This window comes from Vulpes vulpes, chromosome 9 (genome assembly GCF_048418805.1).
Source record: "Vulpes vulpes isolate BD-2025 chromosome 9, VulVul3, whole genome shotgun sequence".
NCBI classification, from domain to species: Eukaryota; Metazoa; Chordata; class Mammalia; order Carnivora; family Canidae; genus Vulpes; species Vulpes vulpes.
In genome coordinates this window covers 109,194,227-109,211,934 of record NC_132788.1, presented here as the reverse complement: position 1 = coordinate 109,211,934, position 17,708 = coordinate 109,194,227, and the positions used below count along the sequence as shown (strand labels likewise).

Here is a 17,708-nt window from a genome sequence, read left to right as displayed (position 1 = left end):
TCCACACTCGGGTGCAACCCGGGGTGGGGGGGCGACATCTGCCCCCACGTGGACGGACCCCCGGGCTCAGGGAGGGGACCCAGACCCAGAAGGACGCCTCCCGCAGAACCCCACTCCCAGGAGGTCCCCAGAGGAGGCCCGTCCACAGAGACAGGACCTGGTGGGAGCAGGGGCGGTGGGGGGGTCGGTGTGGGGAGATGGAAGGTTCTGGAGACGGTGGGGGGGTGTGCTCCATGCCCTGAGTCTTAAGACAAAATGTTTTAAATGCACATTGGGGGATCCCTGGGTGGCGCAGCGGTTTGGCGCCTGCCTTTGGCCCAGGGCGCGACCCTGGAGACCCGGGATCGAATCCCACGTCGGGCTCCCGATGCATGGGGCCTGCTTCTCCCCCCACCTGTGTCTCTGCCTCTCTCTCTCTGTGACTATCATAAATTAAAAAAAAAAAAAAAATTTAAATGTGCGTTGGGCCAAACTGGAACGTTGTATTATGTATATTTTACCATGGTTGGGGGAAACCTTCCCCGTGTTCGCTTGTTTACACGGCGGCCCCTCGACGTGGGGACGCGGAGGCGCAGGGCTCGGGGCGGCCCTGCCTTGTCCCGGGAGAGCCCCGGCCTGCCCCCGACGGTGCCGATGCAGGAGCCGTGGCACCTGGTGCGAGTGCGGGGCGCCTCCCAGGACCCACGCGGTGATGTCCCCGAGTGTCCCTGAGCTGTGCGGGTCCAATTCTGAGGGACCTCCCTGCCAGGCGGGATGCGCCCCGGGGTGCCCCTGCCAGGATGAGGACAGTGGCCCCGGCAGGGAGGGCCAGCCCGCTGGGACACCCCCGCCCCCCCGGACGCCCAGCCAGGTGGCTGCACGCTGTGGCCTTGGCAGCCGCCCCGGCGGCAGCTGTCCTGACTCCCGCACACGCTGATCCCGACTGTCCCCGGCCTCTCTGGCGCTGGCTCCAGGGGACGATGACCGGGCGCACGTCCACCGGGCGCCGAGTGCTCCGTGCCAGGGGCACCCCGGGCGGCCGGGGGGAGCGGGGTCCGCGCGGGGCTGCGGCGTGTGTTGAGCGCCCGCTGCATCCCCGGGCGGCAGGAAGCACCGCGGCTGGGCCGGGCCAGGGTGGGGAGTGGCGGGCGGCAGGGCAGGCGGAGGGCGTCCTTGTCCGAGCCCGCAGCGAGCCGCTCCGGAGCGCCTACTGTGTGCGGGCGGCGACGACGGGGACGCCCCCCGCCCTGGCCCTCCCCCGGTGCGCGGGGACGCGGCCGCTGAGAGAGCAAAGGAGCCGGCAAGACTTGGAGGCCGGGGCGCTGCCTGGGGAGGGGGACAAGCGGGCGAGCTTTCCTGCGCAGGGGCATGGGGCGCTGGGTCCCGCAGGGTGAGGAGGAGTTCTCTGCCCCAGGATCCCCGCCTGCAGCGGGAAGGCAGAGCTGGCCACACGTTCCCATCAGGCGTGGTCTGCCTCGGTCTCCCCAGGGAGACCCTAGGTGGGGTGACCACGGGGGCCGACTGAGCTTCCCGGGCCTCAGTTTCCCCGGCGGCAGCGGGCGACGTTCACGGGCTGGGAGGGGCAGGGATGGGCGTGGGGGCTGCTCCTGCCCCCTCATCCCTTGCGGGTGCTCGGTCTGGGCGCTCGGGTGCGCGGGGCGGGGCGGGCCGAGGCCCCACCCACTCCCCGCCCCCGCCCCCGCCCCCGCCCCGGGCCGTGGTCCTCTGGGGGCCGCCGACACCCGGGCTGGGACAGCGAGCGGCGCGCCGGCGGGGACGCCTCCTCCGCGCCGCCGGCCACTTTGGGATGGAGTTGGCGCGGCGGCCGTGGCCGTGGCTGTGGCTGTGGCTGGCGCTGGGGCCGCGGCCCGGGCCCGCGGGGGGCCACCCGCAGCCGTGCGGCGCCCCGGGGGGCTCCGTGCGCCTGGGCGCCCTCCTGCCCCGCGCGCCCGCCGCCCGCGCCCGCGTGCGCGCCGCCCTGTCCCGGGCCGCCCTGGCGCCGCGGCCGCCGCGCAACCTGAGCCTGGAGCTGGTGGCCGCCGCGCCCCCCGCGCGCGACCCCGCGTCGCTGGCCCGCGGGCTGTGCCGGGCGCTGGCGGCCCCGGGCGTGGCGGCCCTGCTGGCCTTCCCCGAGGCGCGGCCCGAGCTGCTGCAGCTGCACTTCCTGGCGGCCGCCGCGGGGACCCCGGTGCTCAGCGTGCTGCGGCGGGAGGCGCGCGCGCCCCTCGGGGACCCGGTACGCGGGGCGCGCGGCGGGCGAGGGGGCCCCGGGGCGCCGCGGGGCGGGGGCCGCGGGCTTCCCGGGACGCCCAGGAGGCCTCGGACCCGGCCGCGCCGACCCCGTCCTGGGCGCTGGCGACGCAGTCTGGCCGCCCTGCCCCTGCGCCTTCGCCGGGGCCATCCCGCGCCCAGCGGGGTCCCCTTCCCGCGCTGGGGCGCTCGAGTTCCCCGGGCAGGGCCGGGGCGGGGAAGGGAAGCAGGTGTCCCTGCGCCACGTGGGGGTGCGAGGGGGCGGGGCGGGGTCTGCGGGGGAGGGTCTTCCCTTCCCTTCCCTTCCCTTCCCCGGAGGGTCAGGCCCCTCCGTCCCGCACCCGCCACGTCTCTGAGGCTTATTCGCTTCTTGGTTGCACCCCTGGGCCTGGATTTGGGCCCGAATACGTAGAATATGGGACAAGGAGGCGACAGGGTGACAGGGCTCTGGGTGCCCCGTGGTGCCCCCCGAAGGACCCCCTGCCCAGGACAGTGAGGGGCCTGGAGGTAGGGATGCGGGGACCGCGGGGCCCCCCGCCCTCCAAATCCACCTTGGAGCCCACAGCCGGGCTCCCCAGCCCGCTGGGCAGAGACGCCGACCCGGACAGGCCTGGGGTCTCCACGCCCCTCCCCTGCCCGCGACCCGGCCGGGAGGACGCGGGCCCAAAGCCGGGCCTGTGGCGCCCTCTGCTGCCGCCCCCGGGAACTAAGCGCCTGCGGTGGGGCCGGTCAGACTCGGGGGCTGACTCCTGCGCACCCCGCCCACCTGAGATGTCCGCTAAGCCATCTCGGCCTCCCCAGGCTAGAAGCAAATCCAAGAGAATTTTCTGGGTTCAGAAAGGCCCCGCAAGGCCCAGGGTTGCCAGGGAAGTCTGAAGAGAGGAGGAGCAACGGGGCTGGGTTTTGCAGGATGTGTAGGAGTTGGCGGGCACACAGGGGAAAGGGATTGTAGCTGGGGAATGCAAAAGTGGGACGCTACCCGGGCGGCCAGAGCCAGGAGGGTCAGCCCTGAAGGTCAGGCCAAGGAGCTGGGCTCGGTGCCGGTGGCAGCGGGGAGACAAAGGGGGTGTAGGGCAGGGAGGGCCGGAGGCCGGCGCGCTGCCCAGTTTTGGAGGTGACATCTCCTCACGGAGCACCTGCTGATGGCGGTGGGAAGGGTGCGGCGGGCCACGGGTCGCCTGCCCTAACTGTGCCCACCCCGTTGCCAGAACCCGTTCCACCTGCAGCTGGACTGGGCCAGCCCCCTGGAGACGCTGCTGGACGTGCTGGTGGCCGTGCTGCACGCGCACGCCTCGGACGCCGTCAGCCTGGCGCTGTGCCGCGTGCGGGACCCCGGCGGCCTGGTGGCGCTCTGGACAGCCCGCGCCGGCCGGGCCCCGGAGCTGGTGCTGGACTTGAGTCGGCCAGACGCGGGCGACGTGGGGCTGCAGGCTCGCCTGGCCCCCCTGGGGGCCCCACCCGGCGGCGCGGCCCCGGCCCCCACGGCCGTGCTCCTGGGCTGCCCCCTGGCCCGCGCCCGGCGGGTGCTGCAGGCCGCGCCCCCCGGGCCCCGCTGGCTGCTGGGCACCCCGCTGAGCGCCGAGGCGCTGCCCACCGAGGGGCTGCCCCCAGGGCTGCTGGCACTGGGCGAGGTGGCGCGCCCCCCACTGGAGGCCGCCGTCCACGACGCCATGGAGCTGGTGGCGCGAGCCCTGAGCAGCGCAGCCCGTGCGGAGCCGGAGCGCAGCCTCCTGTCCACGTCGGGCAACTGCCACGGCCCGCAGCCGGCTGGGCCCGAGTCCCCAGGCCGCCTCCTGGCCCGGTGAGCGTCCCGTGGACTCACGCCTGCCTCCGAGTCCAGACGGGCACCGTTACTGGGCACTTGCTGTATACCGGAGAGCGGGTCGTGTCCCTGAGGTGGAAGCAGAGCCGGAGCCGGGGACTCGGGGGATGGGGCTTCGGGAGCAACACGACGGGCAGGGCAAGGGGACGGGGAGGCTGGCGGGAGCGGCCCGGCTGAGCCCTGGAGGGCGAACGCACCCGGCTGGCGGGGCCGAGGGTGGCGAGGGCTTGCCCAGCGCTCCTCCCCACCCCCTGACCTTTGCCCCCTGCCCCCCAGGTTCCTGGCCAACACGTCCTTTGAGGGCCGCACGGGGCCGGTGTGGGTGAGCGGCTCCTCGCAGGTGCACGTGTCCCGGCGCTTCCGCGTGTGGAGCCTGCGCCGGGACCCGCTGGGTGCCCCCGCCTGGGCCACGGTGGGCAGCTGGCGGGCCGGACGCCTGGAGCCGGAGCCGGGGGGCGCGGCCGCACAGCCCCCGCCCTCCCTGGGGGCCCGGGCCCGGCCCAAGCTGCGCGTGGTGACGCTGGTGGAGCATCCGTTCGTGTTCGCGCGGGAGCCGGATGAGGATGGGCAGTGCCCCGCCGGGCAGCTGTGCCTGGCCCCGGGCACCAACGACTCGGCCGCCCTGGACGCGCTGTTCGCCGCGCTGGCCAACGGCTCCGCGCCCCGCGCGCTGCGCAAGTGCTGCTACGGCTACTGCATCGACCTGCTGGAGCGCCTGGCGGAGGACACGCCGTTCGACTTCGAGCTGTACATCGTGGGCGACGGCAAGTACGGGGCCCTGCGCGACGGCCGCTGGACGGGCCTGGTGGGCGACCTGCTGGCCGGCAGGGCCCACATGGCGGTCACCAGCTTCAGCATCAACTCGGCCCGCTCCCAGGTGCTGGACTTCAGCAGCCCCTTCTTCTCCACCAGCCTGGGCATCATGGTGCGGGCCCGGGACACGGCGTCGCCCATTGGCGCCTTCACGTGGCCGCTGCACTGGTCCATGTGGCTGGGCGTCTTCGCGGCGCTGCACCTCACGGCGCTGTTCCTCACGCTGTACGAGTGGCGCAGCCCCTACGGCCTCACGCCCCGCGGCCGGAACCGCGCCACCGTGTTCTCTTACTCTTCAGCCCTCAACCTCTGCTACGCCATCCTCTTCGGGCGCACAGTGTCCAGCAAGACGCCCAAGTGCCCCACGGGGCGCCTCCTCATGAACCTCTGGGCCATCTTCTGCCTGCTGGTGCTGTCCAGCTACACGGCCAACCTGGCCGCCGTCATGGTCGGGGACAAGACTTTCCTGGAACTGTCGGGAATCCATGACCCCAAGGTGGGCAGCTGCGGGGCCCGGGGCTTCTAGCCGGGGGGTCACCCACCGCCCCAGCTCCCATCCCAAGACGCTGCCGCATGCGGCCTCCTGCTCCCGGAAACACTGAGCGCCTGGAGCGCGTGTGCCAGGTGCCAGGGGCCCAGCTGGGGCCAAACGGGTGCCGATCCCCAAACCGCAGGGGGAGATGTCAGGGATCTAGAGAAGCCGACCAGGTGGGGTGTGAGATGGCTACGGGGTGCCAGGGAGATAATAACAGGGAGCCCGGGGGGGCCGGCTTCTCAAGTGGGAATTCCTGGGGGGGTGACATTCGAAGGACCTCTATGAGGGATGCTGGCAGAGAAGGCACAGCAGGTGCAAGGGCCCGGGGCACAGGCAGCGTGGAGGAGGGGAGGGGGAGGAGGGGACACGCAGGCACACCCGCAGGGTGTCTACACAGAGACAGAACGTCCCCGCCGGCCCACCCGGAGCCCCCGAGGGCTGTGGGCACAGCAGAGATGGCCCCCAGGCTTCCCGTTTCTCTTATTTAATGAAACACTTTCAGTATTCCTGAGCAGGGAGCAAGGAGAGCCGTGAAGGAACCCCCTGTCCCGCTCCAAATCCCCGCCCCAGCCGCGGGATTGCCGGGCATGTCGCCTGGGCGCCCCGGACGCCCTCCCGCCACCGGGGTCCCCTTTCCCAGCCCCGGCCCCCCCGCGTGTTTGAACGTGGGTCCTGACCAGACCCCGCAGGGAGCGGTCCTCCCCGCTCGCGTCTCCGCAGCAGCGCGGCTGCGAGCTCCGTGCGGGAGCGACCCCAGGGCGCGTCACCCAGGCCACAGCCAGCGCGGGCTCGGGCGCTCGCCACCCCCACGTGGCCACCCGAGCTGGTTAACGAGCTCCAAGTGCTGAGCCCGACGACGGCTCGCGTCCAGGGGTCCCCGCCTCGGAAGGTCCTAGACGGTCCTGCTTGAGGCTCCGTCCGCTTGGGGCCTGGAGTCCCGAGGGCGCGGGCGCGGCGGCCGGGGCGAGGACGCGGGAGGCAGGGGCGGGGCCGGGGGGCCGGGGGCCGGGGGCCGGGGCCAGGCCGAGCGCGCCCGCTGACCAGCCGCCCCCGCAGCTGCACCACCCGTCCCAGGGCTTCCGCGTGGGCACCGTGTGGGAGAGCAGCGCCGAGGCCTACATCAAGAAGAGCTTCCCCGACCTGCACGCGCACATGCGGCGCCACAGCGCGCCCACCACGCCCCGCGGCGTCGCCATGCTCACGTGAGCCCGGTGGGGCGGGGCCTGATTGGGCGGGGCCTGCGGAGGGACGCTGGGGGCGGGGTCTGAGCGGGCGGGGCGCCGGGGCGGAGCATTTGCACAAGGCGTGAGCTTCGGGGCGGGACCTGGGGGGCGGGGCCGGCCGGGGCCGGCCAGGACCGGGGGCGGGGTCCTCGGGGGACGCCTGGAGCCGGGGTCTGCGGGGCGCGGCCGCTCATCCCACGGCCCGATCCCCCGCAGGAGCGACCCCCCCAAGCTCAACGCCTTCATCATGGACAAGTCGCTCCTCGACTACGAAGTCTCCATCGACGCGGACTGCAAACTGCTGACCGTGGGCAAGCCTTTCGCCATGGAGGGTGAGGGTCCTTGGGACCCGGGGCCCTGGGGAGGCTCCTCTGGCGCAGGGTCCTGACCCGACTCCTGGCCCCCAGGCTACGGCATCGGACTCCCTCAAAACTCGCCTCTCACCTCCAACCTGTCCGAGTTCATCAGCCGCTACAAGTCCTCCGGTTTCATCGACTTGCTGCACGACAAGTGGTACAAGATGGTGCCTTGTGGGAAGCGCGTCCTTGCCGTGACAGAGGTGGGGGGGCCGGGGCGAGGGCCGGGGCGGGGCGGGCCTGGGGCCCCCGAGCCTGCGCGGGCGTGGGCTGAGGCGCTCTGCGCGGAGCCGAGCCAGCGCACTCCTATTCGCCCACCGAAGCCCAGTTCCCGCGTTGTCTGGGGGACTCCCGGCTCCCAATCACTCGGCGGCCGCAGACCCCCAGCCGGGGCTCCCCGCGAAGGGCTGGTGCCCCCGTGTGCCCGCAGACGCTGCAGGTGGGCATCTACCACTTCTCCGGACTCTTCGTGCTGCTGTGCCTGGGGCTGGGCAGCGCCGTGCTCAGCTCTCTGGGCGAGCACGTGTTCTACCGCCTGGTGCTCCCGCGCATCCGGAGGGGCAACAAGCTGCAGTACTGGCTGCACACGAGCCAGGTGAGGGGCCGAGCGCGCAGGCGGGGGGGGGGGGGGGGGGGGGGCGGCGACCGTGACCCCACGGCCTCTGTCTGCGCGTGTAGAGAATCCACCGCGCCCTGAACACGGAGCCGCCGGAAGGCCAGGAGGAGCCGGAGCCGAGGTAAAGGCCCTGGGGCCCTCCCCACCCCCACAGCTCTGCCGGCAGCCCCCATGCTGCCCTCCCCACGGGGGGCCCCGACCCCGGAGAACGACCAGCCCCGTCCCCCGACATCCGCAGGGCGGAGGAGCGGCAGGACACCCCGGCGGCGCCTGCGGGCCCGGGGAGCTGGACGCGGGCGCGCCGGGCCACGGCGAAGGAGCGGCGCGTGCGGTTCCGACTGGAGCCCACGGTGGCCACGGCGGCGCCGGACGCGCAGGCTGGGCCGCCGGACCGCCCCGTGTGGCTCTGCTCCAACGGCCGCCTGCCGGCTGCGCCGCCCTCGGGCCCTCCGCGGCCCGGCGAGCTGGAGGAGCTGCGGCAGCGCATCGAGGACGCGCGGGAGCGCCTCCGCCAGGCCCTGGTGCGGCGGGGACAGCTGCTGGCCCAGCTGGGGGACGGCCCCGGCGACCCCCGCGACCCGCCCCCGCTGCACGCCGGCTCCGAGGCACCGGAAGAGGCGCGGTGACCCAGCCCGGGCCCCTCCCTGCCCGGCGCAGGACACTGCCCCGCCGCTGTCAACAGTTTATTCTATTTACAAACACAATTTTGTACACTGCAATTAAATAGAATGGAATGAGCGCTCTTCTGCGTTCCTCACCGAGTGATTTAGTTTGGCCACCAGCCCTGTCCCACTCCCACCCCAGCAGGGCTGGACCCCCACGCCCGGCCACCGCATCCCCGAGCCCAAGGCGTGGACTTTGCCCTCCCGGGACCCCAGCCCTGGTACACACACCGGGGGTCAGGGGCCGTGGAAAAGGCACTGAGCATGATGGAGCACCAGCCGAGCGGGCCGGGACAGCGAGGGTGGCCCCCACCGGCGTTCACCTTAGTAGAAACTTATCCGGCTCTGCTGCCAAGGGGCAGCTCACTCCACAGGTTCACCAGCCCTCTCCAGAACCTTCCATGGAGTCCCCACCCCCCCTCTCTTTGGCCTGCCTCGATTTGATTCGCTGGCTGAGGGGGCCCACCACTAACAGCAGGGACAGGCCTCCGGCAGGCCCCACATAAGGGAAGAGGAACCCTCCTCTGGGCCAACCTGATGGACCCCGACACCACCCAAGGCGCTGGCCAGTCCCTAGAACCACCGAGACAGCCTCCCCGACACCCGAGGGCTCCAGCCGGGTCACACCCAGTGGGCCTGCATGGCCAGGGATGGGGTGGTCAGCTGCCCAAGGCTCAGGAACCGACCTCTGGGGGTGGGTCCACTGGGGTTGTGGGTGCAGGACTGGGCCCACTCACCCCGGCAGCTGGGAGCGCTGTGTCATGCGCCAGGGAGTTGCTGGAGGGGGCACTGTCCTGGGGGGCTCGGGGCAACCCCCCACCAGGGCTCAGCGGACCAGCGGGCCGCCGCTCCAGGAGGGAGGCACTGAGGCCAGACAGGAAGGAGGCGTCTGTGATCATGGCGGCCGTCTCTGCCATCCAGCCCAGGTCACCGCTGGCTGCCGCCGCCACTGAAGCCGCCGCAGCCACCAGAGAGCTGGGTGCCTCAGCCACAGGCCCGGGGCCCCCACCAGTGCCCGACAAGCCAGGGCCCAGGGCAGGGGGCTGGCCAGCAGGGTCAGGGATGGCGGCTGGGGCACCCCCATTGTTGTTCAGGTCATCCGGAAGCGCCGTGGGGGCCCCAGGGCCCAGTGGCGGGGTCTGTAGCAGCATCTCCTGGATTCGGATCTGCTGCAGAATGGCAGGCAGCTCGTAGTGGTGGAAGAAGTAGATCATGGAATGCTAGAGGGGGTGGGGGTGGGCTCTGAGTCAGGCCAGCACCCAGAGCCAGAACCCCACTTCCACAGAACCCTCAACAGGCCGGGGCCCAGGTGCACGGTCCCCTTACCTGGATGAAGAGCCAGGAGGTGACCAGGGCCAGGCTGCTGTACTGCCCGTTGAAGCGGTAGTGGTAGGCGTAGAAGGCGAAATGGTACAAGTAGAAGAACCTGCAGGGAGGACAGTGAGGCGCCACCCAAAGCCCCCCCCACCCAGACCCCCACGGACCCTGGTGCTCACCGCAGCCAGTGCCTCTTGCTGGTGTTCGTGTGGCAGCAAATGGCATCGTACTGGTCGGCCAGCCAGACGATGAGGATGATGTAGAAGGCCGTGGTCGTGTCGTTGAAGAACTCCGACATGATGGCCTCCATCCCTGCGGGGAGGCGGGGCCGGTGGGCGGGGCCGCCGGGGGCGGGGCCGCCGGGGGGCGGGGCTGGGGCGGGCAGGTCCCCCGGGGGGCGGGTCCGCCGGGGGCGGGGGGGGGGGGGGGGGGCGTCCTCACCTACAAGGGCCAGGATGACAGTGAGCAGGGGCGCCGCGGGGAAGGCGATGGCCATATTCATCTCCAGCATCTGCAGCAGGTCCACTGCGGGCAGAGAGCGGCGGGCGGGCAGACCGGGTGAGGTGCCCGGCGGCTGGGTGGGGTGGGCAGGGGGCCTCCGGGGCCTGGGGCTGAGCCCACCCCTCCCACCCGGCTGACCGGCCAGCAGGGACACTCACCAATGAAGACAAAAATCTGGTGATGGGAGTATCTGAGCAGCATGGAAACGCTGAGGGTCTGCAAGCGAGGGCCGCAGGATTGCCTCAGGGAGGGGCCTCCAAACCCCGCGCACCCGCCCCCGCCCGCCTGTCCCCGCAGCACTCACGAAGATGACCATGATGACAAAGGCGGCCAGGTAGGACGTGCGCGCCATCCACATGCTCACGAAACGGTAGTGCTCACCGGACACCACGTTGCGCAGGAAGCCTGCTCGGAGGTAGGGGGGAGGCCATGAGCGCCTGCCCAGCCGCTGCCCTGCGCCCAGCCCCCACCTGGTGCTGGGGCCCGCCGAACCCTTGTTCTCCTCGTTCTCCGCCAGGCCCTTGACGCTGGACATGAGAATGTCATCGTAGCCCAGGAACTCGGCCAGCAGCAGGCGGCTGAAGCGGTCCCCGAAGCACTGGTCCCGGGAGGGGTCTGTGGGCAGGCAAATGACAGAGTGGGTGTGTGGCCAGGGCCCCCACCCAAGCAGCACTGTGACCCTCTCACCCCAGGATGCCGAGGAGAGAGGAAGCTTCTGCAGCTGGGAGAGCAGACACAGCCCCCAGACCTGGGACCCCAGTGCTTCCGGGCTACCCCCAGGCAGCCTATCAGGAGACCCTGAGACCCCGGAGAGCCCCACGGCCTCGCTCTGGGGGACACTCACCCAGGGTGACCACCATGACGGGGATGCTGAGCCGCTGCCGCGTGGCCTGTGACAGCCGTAGGAAGCCATACTCCAGGGAGTACTCCACCACATACTCGTCCTGGGGCCATACTGTGGGGACAAGCCCAGTGAGCCTCGGAGCCCTGGCCTAGCCCTGTTCCCTCAGGGGCTGGGTGAGCACTCCTGGTGGCTCCGGGGAGTGAGGGGAGAGGCAGGGCCCACCCATGGCTCAGGGCTTGGGGAGGCTGGTGGAGCACCTGCATCACACAAACCACACGGGACTTTCAGAGCCCCCGTGACCCCTGCCCGCCTCTCACAGATGAGGCTCCCAGAGAAGGAAACCAGTTACTGGGGGCTCCAGGGCATCTGTCACGGCCCCATGTGCTGATGGATGGTGAAACTGAGGCAGAGTGGCCATTCTCCCAGGTCAGCACCGATGGCCACTCAGACCCTTGGGCCCTCTGCACCGGGGTGCGGCCCCAGGTGGTGACCCCGATGTGACCCGCTGCACACACCTGTTCAGCCCGGGAAACGTGCACTTTTTTTGCTTTTTAAGATTTTTGTTTGTTTTTGTTTTTTAAGATTTTTAAGAAATCTCTCTGTCCAGGGGTGCCTGGGTGGCTCACTGGGTGTCTGACCTCAACTCAAATCATGATCTCGGGGTGCTGGGATGGAGCCCTGCATTCCTGTCCAGCTCTGTGCTCAGCAGGGAGTCTCTCTCTCTCCCTCTGCCCTGCCCCCCACTTGTGCACACGCTCTGCTCACTCCCTGGAATATGTACACTGTACAGACACACACGTACACAAATAAAACCTTTAAAAAGTAGAAACAAAGAACAAGACTCGAACTCACAACCTCCAGACGGAGGGTCACCCGCTCCCCTGAATGTGCGGGCCGGGTGCCTGCGGTGTGTACCTCTTGTAGGCGTCTCTGGGAAGGGGAGCTCCTGGCTGTCATTCGGGGCCTCGGCACCGCCCGGTGGCTTCAACACCTTGGGCTCAATGTCCAGCTCGAACTGCGGAGTACAGAGAGGAAGGGGTCAGCTGACTGCAGGGCCCCGCACTCCACCCCCCGCAGCTGTGACCTCCAGCCTCCACGGGGACAGCCTCCACCCAGCTCCTTACACCCCACTCCTTACACCCAAATGCTCCACCCTAACGCCACGCTCCTAAGTGGCCATCTCTAGGGAAGGGTCTGCACCAACCACGGGACCCTCAGCCTCTCGCTGCTTGAGCAAGTCCTTCCCTGCAGACCGTGGGCGCCACACATCCGCCTGACCCCTGCCCGTGCTGGCGGCCACCTGCACGTCTCTGGTGACAGGGCGTTCACCACCCCACAGGTGGCCACCTGTCTAGGACAGGCAAGACCGGCTTCAAGCTCCTAGCAAGCGTCCCCATAAAGGGGCCAATCCCTTTCCAGGAAGGGCTGGGAAACGGCCCAAGGCCCTGACCCTGCCCGCCACAGTCCCCGCCCCAAGACCAGCAGGCCCGGTCGAGCCAGGGGCCTGGCCGGGTGCCGCTCACCTTGATGGAGGTGTTCCCGAACATGTCCACGGCCAGCTCCTCCTCTTCCTCCTCCTCCGGCTCGGGGCTGCCCGGCTCCACGGCCAGGCCGGGGAAGCTGCCGCGACGGCCGCCGTCACAGAACTGCAGGAAAACGGGCGCGCGGCTCGAGTTGTGCTGGACCTCCACACGCAGGATGCCCTCCCGGGGCCACTTGTCCCGCACGTGCTCCAGGCAGTTGATGGGCGAGCGTGAGAAGACGATGTGGATGTAGGCCAGGACGAAGAGCACGAACAGCGCCTGCGGGCGAGAGCCGGTCAGCGCGGAGGCCCAGGCACCCCAGGCCCTGCTCAGGAGGCGCTGTGCCGAGCCCGCTCCCGGGGAGGCCCCGGGAGGGCCCGGAGCCAGTGGGGCGGCCTCTCCCCCGCGTGGGGTCCGGTCAGACGGGCTCGGGCCTGCCCAGCAGCCTCACGCGCTGCCCTGACCTCCCAGCCACACACAGCCTGCCTGGCCCGACCCCTCCTGCGCTGGCAGGGCAACCTGCTGCGTCTCTGGGAGGCAGTGTCCCCATCTGTAAAATAGGGACCGTGCAGCTCTCACCCAGAGTGACCCTGCCCCCGGGGACATGGGGGCGGGGGGCTCCTGGCAAGGGTGGGTGGGGCCAGGGGAGCTGCTCCCCCTACCCCCCCGAGACTTGCCTGCTGTCAGCAGCGTGGAAGGGGGGGGGTGAGCAGCTGCCCTGCGACGCCCCACCCCACCAACAGCACCTTTGCCACCCTGTAGGTGCATCAAAAGGGCCATCCCTCCCCCTGAGCCCCCATCACGGTCTGAGGGTTGCCCTTCTCCGAGGCCTTGGCCAAGGGTCACTCCCCCAGACAGGATGCCGCATCCAGGCATCACACCTGTGTACCCGCCACCACCCCAGCCCTTGGGAAAAGGGCCCAGCTGGCCCGACGTGACGCCCATCACATCACGGTTCTGGGAGAAGTGGGTACAAGGAGCTGGAGACCCCAGGGGCTGCGTCTCCTCAGGCCAGTGCAGCCTCCTACACACCGGCTACTCGCGGCCGCACGGCCAGCAGCAGGGACACCACGGCCCTGTCCCTTCTGTGCTCTGCCACAAGCCCCGTACGTGCTGCCGTGCCATCGTGGACCACGGGCCCTGCGCAGGGCAGACACTGCACACTCTCATCCCAGCCCGGGGGATGCGGGGCCAGGGGACGGAGAAGCTCCGTGTCTGAGCAGGCTGCTGCGATCCGGGCCCAGCTCCACCTGAAGCCAGGGCCCACCCGCTGACTCCAAAGCCTCCTCTCCAGATGCGCCCCTGCGGGACGGTGATGTGGGTGCTACAGACCCCTGAGCAGAGCCCAAGCCACCCTGGAGCCCCAGGTGCTCAGGTCGTGGCAGGTGCTGCAGTGACGAGGGTGCTGGAGCCCATGCCTGGGTGGCAGCGTGGAAGGCCAGCTGGGGCCCCACATGCCTGCAGAGCCTCCCACCGGGCCCCAGCCCCTCTCCCCAACATCGTGTTTGCAGCTTGCCAAGCTGGAGACGGGAGGAACGGGACCCAAGGCAGCCTCAGGAGGCGCCACAGATGTGCCCCGAACTAGGCTGCACTTTCCAGGCCCAGATGTCCACAGATCTGAGAGAGGCCTGACGTGCAGTGTGGCCTGGTGCCAGGGGATGTCCAGGCACTCCCCCCAGGGTCACACACGTGTCTGCCTCCACCCCGGTGTGCAGACGGGGAAACCAAGGCAGAGGCTGCATGGTCAGGACAGGTGGAGCCGGGAATTAAACCCAAAGAACACCCTAGACAGAAGCTGGGTCCCAGAGGGAGGAGAGGACAGCACAGGACACACCTCCAAACGACCGAGTACAGTGTGAGCGACCTATCCTACCGAGGAAGCTCACAGAACTGAGGGGGGCTGGTGGCGCCAATGTGTGTGATCCCCGAGGGGCCTCCAGGGCCGCAGTGTCACCTTGGTGCCCTCTCCAGCAGCTCCGCGAGGGGGTCTCCACACCAGCTTCTTTCTCCTGCCTGAAAGCCCCAAGTCTACTGCCCTCGACTAAGCAGAGAGGTCCCTAGAGACAGGGCCAGGAGCGCCCACCCTACCTGACAAGGCCTTCCTTGGTCTTCCCTCAGTTTCTCCATTAGGAACAGGGGGGCAGACGCAGCTTTGGTGCCTCCAGAAACCTACGACACCCATACCTGTCCAGGCCAGGCAGCAGCCAGCCCTGCATGGGTACCTGCAGCCCCTCAATCTCTACTGCCCCATGTGACCCCATGCCCCCAGCCCCACTGGCCTTGCTGACCTGCAAGCCCCAGTGCCTTTGCACATGCTTCTCTGCTGTCTCCTGAGGCCTGAGGCTGCTGATCTCACACAGACCCTGCCCCACCTGGCCACTCCTGCTCTGCCCTCTGTGCTGTGGAACAGAGGAGGTGTTCACGAACTCCCATTCACAGCAAGGACCCTGGGGCCCTCACATACCTAACACACATCACAGTGACCCCAAGGGTCACCTCCACTCTTCAGAGCGGGGGGAGTGGCGAAGGCACTGAACGTCAGAGCCCCCCTTACCCTACAGGCATCGCTCAGCAGCTGCAGGGTCTAGCTGTCCACGGTTCTGAGTCCAACCTCACAGGTTGGTGCACCTAGTGCGGCTGCTCCATGGCTCGGAGGTCCTGGTCCGCCCTCGATGCCAGGAAAACCAGGAGAGACGGAAGCCAAGGCTGCCAGAATCCGGGCCCCACCCACTGCCTCTCACGGCCCTGGGGGCCCTGGGGGGCTGGGCTGGCTCCTGGCCACGAGCTTAGCTGAACAGGCAGCACAGTAAGAGGCAGCCGTGAGGAAGTCCACGAAGGAACCTCGATCTCCGCACTGAGCTCGGAAACTGGGCAGGCAGGAAGCAAAGGCGTGGAGCTCTCCGGAACTTGCAGTCACCTCACAAATCGGCGGGTCCCAGCCTGCACTGTGCAGATGAGCGACAGGAGCGGCACCAGGGGTCGGGCGGATGCACGAGGTACACGAGGCCTCCAGGCTTTACCCCACAGATCCTGGTGCGGGCACGACAGCCGCCAGGACACCTGACTACGACACCAGGGACGGCTGTACGCCGGGTTGGCCCAAACACACCATCTGCTCCCAAGTCAGGAGGCGGCGGGGCAGAACGGAGGCGACCAGGACCCGCTCCTGGCAGGGGCTGAGCTCCTGATCCTCTGCGGAAGGCAGTGCCCCCTCCACCGGGGGGCGTCGCCCACACGGGGGCTGGGGATGCTCTGGGGGCTCCGCGCAGCATCAGGCAGTCTCGCAGGCCAGGGGACTTCCCATAGACCGGCAGCCCGCGCTGTGGGGTGGCTGTGACTGCGCTCTGTCCACCAGACCCCAAAGTGCCACCGGCTCCTGACAACCTGGTCTGGCCAGGACTCCCAGTGCCCCGAATGCCAGCTTCAGCCCCCTCTGCAGACAAGGAGCCCAAAGGTCACCGGGCATCTCAGCATCCCCCAGCCCTGGTGCCGCAGCACTGATGGAGACGAAGGGCCGGCTGCCCAAGCGGACCACCATTCTGCTCAGGAACCCAGAACCTTCTCTGAGACCCCTCCCCAGGACCTAGGCCGGGGCCAGCCCCCCTGAGCCGCGAGGCTCGGACAGGCCGCCTGCTAAGGCAGCAGAGCTGGCTGCGCCCTGGCCGGGCGTCCTGCCCTAGGTCACGCTCGCGAGGGTCTAAGCGGAGGGGGCGGGGGTGGGAGCCCGGGACTAGGCGCAGGTGAAGGCGGAACCGGAGTGGCTTCCAGCGCACCGAGGGGGGCACGGGGCGTGCCCTGGCAGGGGAGGAAGCCCCGGGGCTCGGGGAAACCCAAGATCTGGGCCCGGGGCGCGCGGCCGGAGGGGAGGCCGGGGCGCGGGCGGACAGCGCGGGGGCAGGGGCCTCCGATCGCAAGGTTAAAGGGCCCGGAGCGGGAGGTCCCGCTGCCTCGGCGGGGGCGGGGTCAGAGGTCGCAGACCCGGGAGAGGGGTCCGGCCGCTGGGGTCAGCGGTCAGGGGTCAGGGGTCAGGGGTCGGGTCCTCGGTCACCTTGAGCAGCACGAAAAACTCGAAGAGACGGCGGAAGGCGGGTGGGAAGAGCCGCGAGTAGGTGACAGCCATCTTGAAGAAGAGCGCGTGGAAGAGCCGGTCGCGCACGTTGATGAGAGGGTTGGGGTTGAGGTTGGGGGTGCGAGGCCCGCGCGCGGGGACCGGGCCGCCGCCGCCGCCGCCGTTGGGCCCGGGCCCCGGGGCCCCGGGCGCCGCGTGCTCCGACATGCCGCCCAGCGTCGCGCCCTAACGGCCCGCGGGTCCCCGAGGGCGCCTCCCGGCCGCCATCGACCGTCCTCGCCGTGGCCGCGCTGCTCACCGACGCCCGGTCGCCGCCGCCGCCGCCATCTTCCGCCTCCGCGGCCTCTGCTGACGCCAGCGAGTCGCCGCGCCGGCAAGAGCGGCTCCCCTGCGCCCGCGGGGAACGCTGGGATGCCGGCGGCCCTCCCGCGGCGGCCCCGCCCTCTCTCCGGGCCAGGGGCGGGGCTGCGTCCGGTCCGGGTGTTTTGCATATCATCCCCCAGAAGCCTTCGCGGCTGCCAAGCCATTCTTGGGGGACAGCATGAGTCCACATTTGAGGGTTTGGGCCCGGCCAGAGACACCCGAAGCAAGCACGACACCAGGAGATACTCATTTACATGGAGGCGTGGGAAAATCGCGGCGAGTGCGGATACACGGGGTGGGCCTAACTGTAAAGTCATTTCAGTTTTGGGCTTTAAATAGCCGTGCGCGAGACCTGGCGTTCGTGCTCGCTTCGGCAGCACATATACTAAAATTGGAACGATACAGAGAAGATTAGCATGGCCCCTGCGCAAGGATGACACGCAAATTCGTGAAGCGTTCCATATTTTTGGCCACGCGAGGGGGGCCTGGCGCCGGGCAGGCGAGGGGGGCCCGCCCCCAGGGGAGCCGAGCTGGGGCCCTGCGCTGACCCACGGGAGGGGGAGGGGCCGGGCCCCTGCTGCACTGCACAGGGGACCCTCCAGCTGTGGCCTCCCGTCCCGGGCATCACCCAGGTCTCACCCGACGCCCTGGGACCCCCCAGCCCCGCATCATTGACACCCCCTGCGGCCCCCCAGGGGTCAGGCCCGGGCGGAGGAGCGGGTTGGCCCGGGCCGGGCGGAAGGCGGCCGCTGACCTCCCGGGCCCCTTGCCGGGTTCCCACGCGAAGCCCAAATTCCTGACATGTTAACACGTGATGACGCGACAGCCTTATCTC

At 69.9% G+C, this 17,708-nt stretch overlaps 2 protein-coding genes and 1 non-coding gene across 4 annotated transcripts; 2 read left to right on the top strand and 1 right to left on the bottom strand.

The window, feature by feature from the left end:
• The first annotated feature begins 1,567 nt into the window (after window positions 1-1,567).
• GRIN3B (glutamate ionotropic receptor NMDA type subunit 3B) lies at window positions 1,568-8,240 on the top strand. Its single transcript, XM_072722148.1, has 9 exons — window positions 1,568-2,215; window positions 3,438-4,030; window positions 4,328-5,360; window positions 6,456-6,601; window positions 6,839-6,954; window positions 7,030-7,181; window positions 7,409-7,573; window positions 7,657-7,715; window positions 7,833-8,240. Exons 1-9 carry the CDS (start codon window positions 1,568-1,570, stop codon window positions 8,218-8,220), a joined length of 3,300 nt encoding a protein of 1,099 aa, XP_072578249.1. The 3' UTR covers window positions 8,221-8,240.
• Window positions 8,241-8,264: 24 nt separating this feature from the next.
• TMEM259 (transmembrane protein 259) lies at window positions 8,265-16,866 on the bottom strand. 2 transcript variants are annotated; one of them, XM_072722054.1, is made up of 11 exons: window positions 16,490-16,866; window positions 12,442-12,720; window positions 11,771-11,933; window positions 10,919-11,029; window positions 10,567-10,689; window positions 10,379-10,479; window positions 10,233-10,290; window positions 10,015-10,098; window positions 9,753-9,885; window positions 9,583-9,682; window positions 8,265-9,476 (listed from the first exon to the last, which is right to left on the bottom strand). In XM_072722054.1, the coding sequence occupies exons 1-11, from the start codon at window positions 16,715-16,717 to the stop codon at window positions 8,931-8,933; spliced, it is 1,926 nt and encodes a 641-aa protein (XP_072578155.1). In that variant the 5' UTR covers window positions 16,718-16,866; the 3' UTR covers window positions 8,265-8,930. The 2 variants fall into 2 exon arrangements, with proteins under 2 accessions (XP_072578155.1, XP_072578156.1); XM_072722055.1 differs by having other exon boundaries at window positions 11,834-11,933; window positions 16,490-16,864.
• Window positions 16,867-17,234: 368 nt separating this feature from the next.
• On the top strand, window positions 17,235-17,341 carry LOC112935651 (U6 spliceosomal RNA). The gene has a single exon (XR_003238200.1). It is a non-coding gene; the product is annotated as a U6 spliceosomal RNA (small nuclear RNA).
• Window positions 17,342-17,708: the final 367 nt, after the last annotated feature.